Source organism: Dendropsophus ebraccatus, chromosome 13 (assembly GCF_027789765.1).
Source record: "Dendropsophus ebraccatus isolate aDenEbr1 chromosome 13, aDenEbr1.pat, whole genome shotgun sequence".
Taxonomy (NCBI): domain Eukaryota; kingdom Metazoa; phylum Chordata; class Amphibia; order Anura; family Hylidae; genus Dendropsophus; species Dendropsophus ebraccatus.
The window spans coordinates 30,748,149-30,760,870 of record NC_091466.1 but is presented as its reverse complement, the minus strand read 5'-3'; the positions used below and the strand labels follow the sequence as shown (position 1 = coordinate 30,760,870).

Here is a 12,722-nt window from a genome sequence, read left to right as displayed (position 1 = left end):
CTAATTCTACTATACCCCAGTTGGATAAATCTCCCCCCAAGATCATTCCTTCGCATGTCCAAAAAGTTGACAAACTTTTTTTTAAGACCCGGAGTAAATATTTCATAGTTAATGAACTAGCCAACCTGAAAAGTGACATCTTCCAAGAGGACTGAACCTCTAATGGTGCGTTTACACAGAGGGATTTACCTGACAGTTCTTTGAAGCCAAAGCCAGGAACAGACTATAAACAGAAAACAGGTCATAAAGGAAAGACTGAGATTTCTCATCTTTTTAAACCCATTCATGGCTTCGACTTCAAAAATCTGTCAGATAAATCTCTCTGTGTAAACACCCCATTAAACAATGTTCCCGATCTGGGGAAGGATAGGCTGTATCCAGATGGAGCAGATGGTATGTACTGTGCATGTTTCATTAGTTGGTGTATATGGCAAACACTCTAGCTATATACATCAAGGCACAGTTAAACAGGAAAAAAAACTTAGCTTGCTCCCCCAGTCGGTGGAGCTCGGTGTCGGCCCCTCACTGCACTGCACCTTCTTGTGTCTGTGTCGCACAATGACCTTCTCTTCCAGCCAATGAGTGGCTGAGGTGAGACACTGCTGCAGCCAGGTGATTGGCTGAGCAGGAAAGTCCTTGTGTGACACAGACACAAAAAGGTGCAGCGTGGTGGGGGCTGACACAGAGAAAGTGACAGTGGGGGAGTGAGGGGGGTCATCATAGGTTTTTTTTTTCTATTTAACAGGGCCCTAAGCCCTCTATGATAGGGTTCCATTGATTGTAATGGAGTCACGCCTCCAGTGCTTCAGCCTGGGCCTGGTGGTACAGTCACTTTAAACAAAAAAAAATCTCTGGGATACCCCTTTAAATGGATCCACAGGGCTCAATTCACATGACAGAGACTAATGTATAATTTGTATATGTATAAAATGTTATAGAGGTGAGAGATTCCCAGTTAATAAATTAGCATTATAACATTGTACAGGTCAGTGTTGGATGGATTACCCTTTCAGCGGTAGGGAATGCTGGCATACATTATATGCCGTAATAATTTCCCATGTTTGTGCTTTTTATGTGAACGGTTAATTATTTACTCTTCCAAACCGAGTCTGGCTTCCACAGCTGTAGTTTGTGACTATGCATCAGCCTAGCTTAGAACCTTGGTATAGAGAAATGCCTACACACATTGTAGATAGATGTGTCTGTGCAGCCAGAAATAGGAACGTCTCCATGCATTGACAGTAAGCAGAGATCTTGAAAATGGTGAGAAACTGAAACATGTATGCAGCGAGTGCACTTCAAGTATGGAATTTTTGTATCTCTCTCTCTTTTCCCCATGGAAAGGCCTTCTTCATATGTATTACACAAGATTCCTGTCTGCTCTTTCAAATTCTCCTGGAAGTTTTTAGACCTGTGGAAATTTTGGCTGTACACATGGTAATGTCACATGGGGCGGTCACATCTGGCCCCTCCTATAGGCTGCACCAAATCTGCTGCGGCTGCAACACAGCCCAGTGTCTTAGCAGAAACCATGATCTCAGGGCTGCTATCCCTCTGCCTTCTCCTGGGTCTTGTCACTTCTGGTAAGGGACTTATTATATCTATGCTTTTTTTTATTGATAACACATTTGCTTTTGACTTTGTGCATTTCTGCTTTTTTTTTTTTGCTTTTGTTACATTGGTGTTTTTGCAGCTGCCAGCATTTCTACGCATCTTCTCTGGAGCGAGATTACTTTTTATATGAAACAGGAGGCTCCTGGCACACTGCAAGAACTTTCCGAGGAGGCCCCTAGTTCCCCACCACTAAAGCAACATTGCCTCATGGCGATACATCCATGTTTACTTTTTTTTTTTTTTTACTAATTCCCCATATTTTCATAATTTATCATCTTACATGTTCACCCACTTAATAGAAGCTATAGCATTGTTCATCCTAGGATTTCTGGGTCAAGTATACAGTAACAAGTAAAATAAGAAGTGACAAGCCGCACACAGCAGTAACTTTTCATCAGTGGATCCTTTGTGTTTTTTGGGTTAACAACCTAAGATCTATTACATTTTACCTGAGCCTCATTGAGGGGTGAAGGCTGAAATTTCAGATCTTATTGTTTTCTTGGTATATACAGGACATGGCCCCAGAGCTGCCTGGTAGTCTATATCTATACAATGCAGAACAGTAGAAGGAAGAGAGCAATTGGATTATTTGACTTGAGTCTTATGTACATAGATACATATAGGAGATAAATAAATAAATGCATAGATAGATAGATAGATAGATAGATAATGGATAGATAGATAGATAGACAGACAGACAGGTGGATATGGGATAGATGAAACATAGATTACTAAATATATTATGGTAGTGTTGTTATTATGATACCATTAATACTTAACGTTTGCTAATTTATAATTATTGTGTTCACATGATTCCATTTATAGTTAATTATAGGAGAGCCAGTGTCTGGTCAGTAGTATGAATTCACCGGAACAAGAAAGGCCAAAACTATTTTTTAATATGTTATTTTTTATAAGCAAAGTTAAACAAATTCCTAATACTGTATACACCAATGCTTCTCAAACTTTTTTTTACTGGTGCCTCACCCAAGAGAGGTGAGGCACCAGGAGAGCTAGTACAAGGACTAGGGGCTCCTGTCTGCTGGGGGGTGGGGGCTGTTCACTACACTGAACAGGACTTCTGATTGGAACAGTGGGGGGGATGGGGGTGTTTGGGGGGCTTTAAGGGATGATTGCACTATGATGATTCTATCAGGGCAGGGGGAGTTGGAGGGCAAGATGGGGGGGGGGGGGGGGTGGCAGGTAGCTGAATTTTGGGTAGAAAAGCACAGGAATGGCCATTACATGTAATTTCTACATATACTGTGCCCCCTGCTGGATCCTGCAGGTATAGACTGGGGAGTCGTGACGTCACTGTTTTTTAGAGAAATTGAAGCCTGCCTTATCTGGTAAATTGAGGGAAATAGGACTCTATGTGCATTTCCCATAATTAGTGTACATTAGGAATTTGTCTATCTTTGCTTATGTAATAACATATTGACAAATAGTTTTTGGCTGGAGTTGTCCTTTAAAAATGTCCTTATCATTAAAAAGAATTTTTTGCCATGTCAATAGATGTGATACCGTGCGATATACAGCTTCTGCACAAGCTCCATAGACCTATACTGGAGCTTCTTTCATGCAAAAATCTCGATATGATATGTGACCCCACCCTACAGATATAACTGGATAACAACTCAGAAGATGTGCATGATCCATAAACTGACATATCCATTGGTGTAGTGTGATTATATTATTGATAACCAGCATTACCAATTATTGCCAAATATCTGTAAGGGCTGGCGCCCAGTTGTGACTTCTCCCTTTACGCTCCTCTAATAAACCTCCCTGTTCCTTATTTTTTATAGGCTACTCTTTGAAATGTGTTGAATGCTACAACATCACTGCACCTCAATGCACTGGACCAACAAAGGATTGTGATGTGGGTATCTGTATGTCTGGACTTATCTCACTTGGTATGTATTGTCATCCATTGCTTAATCACTATGCACAGAACCTTATGACGGCTCTGTGTAAATTGTAAGGTGCCATAATCCAGCAATAATATCATCTAATAATTTTGGATTTATAATGTATATTGCAGGATTTTCTGTACCTTCTATACTGGTGTTTGACCAGTTGTAATATAAGGAAGGAAGTTAACACTGCACCCATATGGAAACATACAGTGAGAAATTATACATATAATATATATATATATATATATATATATATATATATATATATATATAAATATATATATTTTTTTTTTTTTGCAAGATCTTGCACATAAGACCTTATATTTTCATGTTAGGGAGATAAAATAGTTCCTCAATTGATCCTTTACAGATAACAGCTGAGAACTAGACACACTAGATGTCATGATGGTCTTACCACTTGAATGCCTGATGATTTTGAATACTCAGGGTCCATTTACACAGAAAGATTATCTGACAGATTATCTGCCAAATATTTGAAGCCAAAGCCAGGAATGGATTTGAAAAGAGGAGAAATCTCATGCCCCTATTCCACGAGTCGTTTGAAGGAGCAAACGAGCGCTATTAGCGCTCGTTTGCTCCTCGTTCCCCGCTCGCTGCCGCCGCTATTCAACGCGGCTGCAGCGAGCGGGTGAGTGCGGGAGGGGGCGGCGGGGAGCTGCGGGGGGGCTGCCCGGGGGATCGCTGATCGTCCGGGCAGCCCATAGGATACAGCAGCGCCTGCTGCCGATGCTCCTATTCAACGGAGCGACGGCAGCAGATCGCTGCTATATCAGTCGCTTGTTTTTCAACATGTTGAAAAACAAGCGACTGCAACGATCAGCCGACATGAACGATGTCGGCTGATCGTTGCACTCTATTCCACGGAACGAATATCGTTCGTAGCGGTCGATATCGGCCGAATATGAACGATATTGCTCCTCTAAACGACCCGTGGAATAGGGCCTTCAGGCTTTCCTTTATAACCTGATCTCTGTTTATAGTCCATTCCTGGTTTTGGCAGGGGGCCATTAGTGTGTGTGTGATAAGCCCGTCAGAAATGACAAGTGATGTGTCCTGTGTGACCGCAGATATCACACACCTCACACATTCAGCACTGCGCACAATAATATCTGCCCCAAGGCTCCTTCTTAGAAACATAGTTTATAAGGCTGAAAAAAGACACGTCCGTTCAGTTCAGTCTATTACCCAGTAAGGGGAAAAAAAAGAGATGCTATATTTCAGGGAGACAAGGGAGAGAAATAAGACCAGGCAGCAGCACCTCGTGTGATACCGTACAACAAGTGAAATAATAGTACAAGGAGCTGATGGGGGGCTCACCTTCAAGCCCTTTGGGCTTTATGCATATCACCCAAATGCACTACTATTCTGATTAAGAGGACCATTGTTCCTTAAAACGCGTAAATATTGTGCACTTTTGGTAAATGTTTTAACCTTTTTCTGCCTCTAACTGTTGGAGTCTTTTGGACAGCGCTAACATTTATGGATTAGCCATGCGCCATTTTTGTACTTAGACTATATTTCAGGGAGATTATTTTTTTTGTAACTCGGTTTTATTAAAATGTAAAAAGGCATACCGTGTAGTACACTATTCAATACTCGATTTAGTATTCCAAGTCTTCAAGGCCTTAAGGGGTAATATCTGTGATTCTAAAACTGCTATCTGTATCATCTTCTAGATCAGTGATTTTTCAACCTTTTTTGAGCCGCGGCACACTTTTTATACTTAAAAAATCCCAGGGCACACCACCAACCAAAATGGCACAAAATGACACTGAAACAGTACATATTATACATATAGTTAATAATATAGATTCTAAATGTATTTATACTCACTCAGTGTGAAACCTGGGCCTGTTTTCTTCTCCTCCCTGTGCTTCTCTCCTGTGCTTCTCTCCACCATACTTCTCCCCCCTGCTTCTCTCCTGTGCTTCTCTCCCCCATGCTTCTCTCTTGTGCTTCTCTCCCCCATGCTTCTCTCCACCATACTTCTCTCCCCCTGCTTCTCTCCTGTGCTTCTCTCCACCATACTTTCCCCCCTACTTCTCTCCTGTGCTTCTCTCCACATACTTCTCCCCCCTGCTTCTCTCCTGTGCTTCTCTCCACCATACTTCTCCCTCCTGCTTCTCTCCTGTGCTTCTCTTCACCATACTTCTCCCCCTGCTTCTCTCCTGTGCTTCTCTCCACCATACTTCTCCCCCTGCTTCTCTCCTGTACTTCTCTCCCCCATGCTTCTCTCCTGTGCTTCTCTCCCCCATGCTTCTCTCCACCATACTTCTCCCCCCTGCTTCTCTCCTGTGCTTCTCTCCCCCTTGCTTCTCTCCACCAAACTTCTCTCCCCCCTGCTTCTCTCCGCTGTTTCTCTCCCCCATCCCCATGTTTCTCTCCCCCCTGCTTCTCTCCCCTGTTTCTCCCCCATCCCCAGGTTTCTCGTTTCTCTCCCCCATTGTTTTCTCCTGTTTCACAGGGGCACCATAGTTTGGGGAACTTTCCCCGCGGCACACCTGACCATGTGTCGCGGCACACTAGTGTGCCACGGCACACTGGTTGAGAATCACTGTTCTAGATGACCTGACCTCACATGCTCCCAATGGTGATTATCCGGTGATACACAAGTTATAGTTTAACCCATCCTGATAATAATCAAGTACAGTTATATTACACTGAATTAGATGGTAGTTACAAATTATGGACCCTGTGGACCCTGTAATTATATTGGACTTGTGTTCCCCTTAACCCTTACTCTGTCAAAGAGGTCCTGACAATCAGGGGTCGCCACCTATGTGACAGGTATGGCTTTGCCTACAAAATGGTTAATCCCCTTAAAATTGGAAAGGTAAAAGGGTGCGTCTCATTTTAAGTAAACTACAAAGATTTGGATTTTTCCTTCTCATGGTAACCTGGCCCCTATATACAGATTGTGCACCCTCATATCAAATCTATTATAGTAAATTATCAGAAGGAGCCTACTAATACTGCCAGCAGAGTACCCCAATAAACCAGGAAACCCCCAAAAACAATAGTGCCATGTGGTGCCCCTTATAAACATAGGCAGTGTGTGACATCAGTTTCACAACTATAGAATTATTTGATACAATTCTGGCTGCCTTCGACCTCCACAAGGGGGAGCTAACTGCAGACATGACTATCCAGATACTTTAGACACTAGAATAGAGCAATAGAATATATATGCAGGCAGCTATACTTGTGGCATCTGTAAGTAGTCTTTGCTGGAGATTTGCCTGCTATGCCTAGTGTCCATGAGATCTCTTCATCCTGAAGATTTCCAGACAATCTGGGAGAAAAGGAGAGTATGTTGTGTTTGTAGGTGACATAATGTAGAGATCATGGCGTTAGAATTTTTGGACTTCCTGCCACTTTTTCTAGTGGGGGCCACTACTATCAGCCTCTCTGCAGCCTTAACTGGCTGATAACAGTAAACAACAGATTTTTGGGGCAAATTGAGAATAGTTTTGTGTAGGGATGGTCCGAACATGCTGAGGTTCGGGTTCGTACGAACCCGGACTCTCGGCAATGATTCCCGCTGTCTTAAACCTCAGTGGAGAGGGTGGATAAAGCGAGAGGACCGCCTGGAAAACCGGGATACAGCCACAGCCATAGGCTGTATCCCAGTTTTCCAGGCGGTCCTCCCGCTTTATCCACCCTCTCCACTGAGGTTTAAGACAGCGGGAATCATTGCCGAGAGTCCGGGTTCGTACGAACCCGAACCTCGGCAGGTTCGGACCATCCCTAGTTTTGTGTAAGTACAACCTTATATTACAGGCTATTATCCTTCATGATGTACGTTCTTGTCCATGTCTTAACACAGGAAATTACGCTCTATTTGGCCGATCATGTGCACCCAATGGGGCAACGTGTGAAGTATCTGGGAGTATCACATCAACATCACGGGCTCTGATTTCTACATCTTGCTGCAAGACAGATGGCTGTACACCGGCCGATCTTAAATGTATGTATACCTTATTTTCTTTCATTACATCCATGGGCCACATACAAGGAGCCTGTATGGCTGCATGTAGAGCAAATACGGCATGAAATAAACCCTTTATATGAAAGCAGAGACATGACAATCTGCAGTAGGCTGCCCCTCTCCTCCTCTAGCCTTACTAAGGGTTCTGCTTAGCAAACATGTATCTATGTGATGGCCCATTATCCCACGCGATGTCATCCTCACCATGACCAAGCTCCCATCACATATGGCGATGCCAAAATCAGGACAGGATTTAAAGAGGATTTTAAAAAAGTCTCACTATTTCCTTTATGCCTGTCCTCCATTTATGACTTTGGCTTTATAAACTGCATCAAAAAATGATGAGAACACACCCCTATGTAGAGCAGGGCCGTCTTAACAGCATTATGGGCCCCTGGGCAGAGGTGCGAATTAACCCCCCCCCCCCTAGCGGCCACCGCCCCTCTTATCTGGTAAGGTACAGTGGTACCTTGGTTTAAGAGTAACTTGGTTTAAGAGCTCACAGTTTTTCAAAACTGTGACTTGGTTTAAGAGCATTGTTTTGGTTTAAGAGCTCCCTGTATTGGGTGGGAGGGCGGGTGGAGGAGGGACATGGTCTGAATAGCGGGGTCTACAGCTCTGTACTCTGACCCAGGAAGTCTCCCTCACCTGCCAAATCATAGCAGATCCACTTCAGGCTGGGGCCTACATCAGGGGACAGGACTGTGGAGGTAATCTCTCCATAGCTGTAACCCCTCTCTCCCCGGACAGAGAGTGCTGCATGTATGTGCCCCCATCTGTCCTGCTCATTCCTTCATGCTCCCTGCAGTCTCTATCAGCCCTTGTGTTTCCCATCCGCTCCATTACTGTACAGTAACTTATAATATCACAATATGTTTGTTTCATCTGTTTTACATGGTTTTCAGAATAATAAATCATTATTTTTTGGGTGTGGAACCAATTGTCTGCATTTCTATAATTTCTTATGGGAAAATTTGCTTTGGTTTAAGAGTGATTTGGATTACAAGCACGGTCCTGGAACGAATTATGCTCGTAATCCAAGGCACCACTGTATATTGCCTATAATAGTGATTGTCATATATGTTGCACACATACAGTATATCACTATTACAGGCAATATACCTTACCAACTATTTATCTACCATATAGATACAGGTATAAGGGTGGAGCAGTAGGTAGGTGGTTATATAGCCTATAATAGTGATATATGTGTACAACCATATATATATATATATATATATATATATATATATATATATATATATATATATATGTGGGGTACAGGTATATGTGGGGTATACAGGTGGTGGGTAAAAGCCTAATTAATATATATATTGGTGCCCCTCTCTATATATGAGACATGTTGCTGTCCCTCTGCATATACGCCATGTTGTCTCCCTGTATACTGTATAATACAGGGAGTCTGTGTATACTGTATTATACAGTATACAGGGAAACAACACGGCTTATATATAGAGAAGGGCAAAACAACATGTCTTATATATACAGAGGGGCAACAACATGACTATTATATATGAGAACCATGTTGTTTCCCTGTATGTATACTGTATAATACAATATACAGGGAAACAACATGGTTCATATATAGAGAAGGGCAAAACAACATGGTTCATATATAATAGTCATGTTGTTGCCCCTCTGTATATATGAGACATGTTGTTTTGCCCTTCTCTATATATAAGCTGTGTTGTTTCCCTGTATATTGTATTATACAGTATACATACAGGGAGACAACAATGGAGTGATAGGTGAAGGATAAGTATATAATACACTGCTGTATACACTGAATGGAGATATATATACACACTCAGGAGGAGGATAAGTATATAATACACTGCTGTATACACTGAATGGAGATATATATACACACTCAGGAGGAGGATAAGTATATAATACATTGATGTATACACTGAATGGAGATATATATACACACTCAGGAGGAGGATAAGTATATAATACATTGATGTATACACTGAATGGAGATATATATACACACTCAGGAGGAGGATAAGTATATAATACACTGCTGTATACACTGAATGGAGATATATATACACACTCAGGAGGAGGATAAGTATATAATACACTGCTGTATACACTGAATGGAGATATATATACACACTCAGGAGGAGGATAAGTATATAATACACTGCTGTATACACTGAATGGAGATATATATACACACTCAGGAGGAGGATAAGTATATAATACACTGCTGTATACACTGAATGGAGATATATATACACACTCAGGAGGAGGATAAGTATATAATACACTGCTGTATACACTGAATGGAGATATATATACACACTCAGGAGGAGGATAAGTATATAATACATTGCTGTATACACTGAATGGAGATATATATACACTCAGAGGAGTTACACCCCCGATCCCTCCCCCTCCCTGTTTACCAGTTCACCCACGACCCTGTCTGCATCCCTGCAGAGAGCACTCCCATGATTAACACCTTCCCTGCCAGCTCTCCTCCCCCCTCTGGTATCAGCACATACTCACTCAGGCTTTGTGCTTCAGGCCTCCAGCTTCTCCTTCCTCTCAGGGCTCTGCTGGTGACGTCACTCTCCTGCTCCGCACGGGAATGCAGGGGGTGAGAGAGACCTCTAGTGACCGGAAGCAGAATGCAGCTTCCGGCCACAAGAGCGAGCTGTGCACAGCCCCTATCTACCAGCGCTGATCAGGAGCACTCCCAGTTAAAGGGCCAGGGAATATGACACAGGGCAGGGGCCCCCTAGGACGCATGGGCCCCCGGGCAGCCGCCTACCATGCCCAATGGTTAAGACGGCCCTGATGTAGAGCATCACTTTAATTACTGATAAATGTGTATTTAATTAGACTATCTTCTTTACTTCCAGTGCCATCCGTTAGTCTATTTAAGAATGGTGTGACCTGCCAGACATGCGAGTCCCCAACTCAAAACCCATGTAGTATTGACTGCACAGGAGATGAGAAGAACTGTGCTAATGTGGCGCTAACCACAGGTAAGTACAATACATAAGTAGCAGAAATGGTTGGGAATACAGGAACAACAACACAAACACATTGGGGCAGATTTATCAAACATGGTGTAAAGTGAAACTGGCTCAGTTGCCCCTAGCAACCAATCAGATTCCACCTTTCATTCCTCACAGACTCTTTGGAAAATGAAAGGTGGAATCTGATTGGTTGCTAGGGGCAACTGAGCCAGTTTCACTTTACACCATGTTTGATAAATCTCCCCCATTGTGACTAGAGTGCAGTGAGCTTGGAGCATGTTCAAGTTTGTGTGAACCCGAGTGTGCAGCACTCCACAATGAAAAAAAGTATTGAAGATTTTTATAATGATCATTGTTTTTTCTTTATTATTATTTGCTTTTATTACTATATAACCCATTTTGCCCGTATGAACAACAAACCGATTAAGACTTGAGTTGTAAATATCTCCTTCCTTTGTACTTTGGGACTATTTAGAATTTTAACCTCTGCTCCTGTCTGAGAACATTTATCACTTGGGAAACAGACAGCTCAAAGGTCCAAAGTGTGTACCTGTAAGGTCTTCCTTACAGGATCTACCCAGGTACAAACTGTACTAGTCACATTAAATAAAGTGACAAGATAGGCTCTTAGCAGGCTGTGACAAGGTATTTAGTTGCCCTAGGCCCTGATACTTATGACGGCCATCAGCTGCTCCCTTTCCCTCCGTCTGGTAGAATGTGGGTTGTTACCTTTTACCTAGTCCTGTATAACCAAAAGCCTAACATACACTGCAGCACGTATCCTCTCTGCAAAAATCTAATATAAGTCATTATGATGTGTACATGTTTGCGTATGGCATTATAACTTATATAGCTATATGTTTAAATGGAAAAATTTAATTTTCACATAAATTGTTTTTTTTTCTTCCAGCGGGTCCAGGTCTTGGCACCAGACTTCGAGGTTGTGCAACTGATTCTGTGTGCAATTTTGGAAATCTTACATTTGATGTTGCCGGAGTGGTTATGAGTTTGGGAATTGTTTGCAATAGCGCCTCTGGTGTTGCCCTCCAGTACTGCTCCCTCTTTCTGACCTTGGGATTTGCCATGTTCATGAGAAAGCTTTTCTTTTAAGAAGCACTTTCATATTTGCATGGACTTTTTTAAATTATGCTGTAGAACAATAATGAGATGACAATTGCTGGGATTTTAGCTCTGTCACCAGATATACCCTAACACTGAAGGATATCTATAGGACTGCTAGCAGAGGTTGGTTGCATCTAGTAAGTGACCCTCAATTGTAGCGGTGGCAAATGTTTTTATATCAATGAAGAAGTCCATATGGGCAGTCAGAAGTACAGGGGATATACCAGCTTGTGTAAGATGTGTAGAGTTTGTAACTTCACAGGGTCTGTCTGGTAACAAATACCCATTATATATACTCCATATAGATGCATCATCCTAGGTTCCTCATTCAGACCCCTTGTACAGACCCCTCTGATCAGATGCTCCAGTTAGGTATAGTATGGAAATATTATGTTGTATAAAGCATTTGCACTATACTAAGGTGTATACATTTTCAATGATTTGTTACCCTCCTTTCCTTTTAAATCCCTTTACATATTTCTAAAACAAAAAAAATCTAATAAAGATTTATTTAATAAAAATGATCTGTATACTATATCTATGTTTTGCTTACCTTGAACCCAATGCATGGAGCTCCATGTAATGGCACCTAGGTAATCTGGGTAACCTGGATGGTGGAAGAGCTGGTACTGTGGTGGTGCAAAATGAGGGGCTGATACTGTGAGGGTGCAATATATGAGAAGCTGATACTGTGAGGGTGCAATATACGAGGGGCTGATGCTGTAGGGGTGCAATATATGAGGGGCTGATACTGTAAGGGTGCAATATACGAGGGGCTGATGCTGTATGGGTGCAATATATGAGGGGCTGATACTGTGGGGGTGCAATATATGAGAAGCTGATACTGTGGGGGTGCAATATATGAGGGGCTGATGCTGTAGGGGTGCAATATATGAGGGGCTGATGCTGTAGGGGTGCAATATATGAGGGGCTGATACTGCGGGGGTGCAATATATGAGGGGCGGATACTGCGAGGGTGCAAAATAAGGGGCTGATACTGCAAGGGTGCATAATATGAGGGGCTGATACTGTGGGGGTGCAATA

The 12,722-nt window shown here is 42.4% G+C and overlaps 1 protein-coding gene across 1 annotated transcript; it reads left to right on the top strand.

Annotated features, from left to right (window-relative positions):
- The first annotated feature begins 1,192 nt into the window (after positions 1-1,192).
- On the top strand, positions 1,193-12,199 carry LOC138770376 (phospholipase A2 inhibitor and Ly6/PLAUR domain-containing protein-like). Its single transcript, XM_069949457.1, has 5 exons — positions 1,193-1,583; positions 3,423-3,530; positions 7,381-7,521; positions 10,437-10,562; positions 11,467-12,199. The coding sequence occupies exons 1-5, from the start codon at positions 1,448-1,450 to the stop codon at positions 11,664-11,666; spliced, it is 711 nt and encodes a 236-aa protein (XP_069805558.1). The 5' UTR covers positions 1,193-1,447; the 3' UTR covers positions 11,667-12,199.
- Positions 12,200-12,722: the final 523 nt, after the last annotated feature.

Coding starts and splice junctions, on each gene's coding strand:
- LOC138770376 (XM_069949457.1), top strand. CDS start 1,448: ATGGGGCGGTCACATCTGGCCCCTCCTATAGGCTGCACCAAATCTGCT. Junction 1,584..3,422: donor CCTGGGTCTTGTCACTTCTG/GTAAGGGACTTA, acceptor TATTTTTTATAG/GCTACTCTTTGAAATGTGTT. Junction 7,522..10,436: donor TACACCGGCCGATCTTAAAT/GTATGTATACCT, acceptor CTTTACTTCCAG/TGCCATCCGTTAGTCTATTT.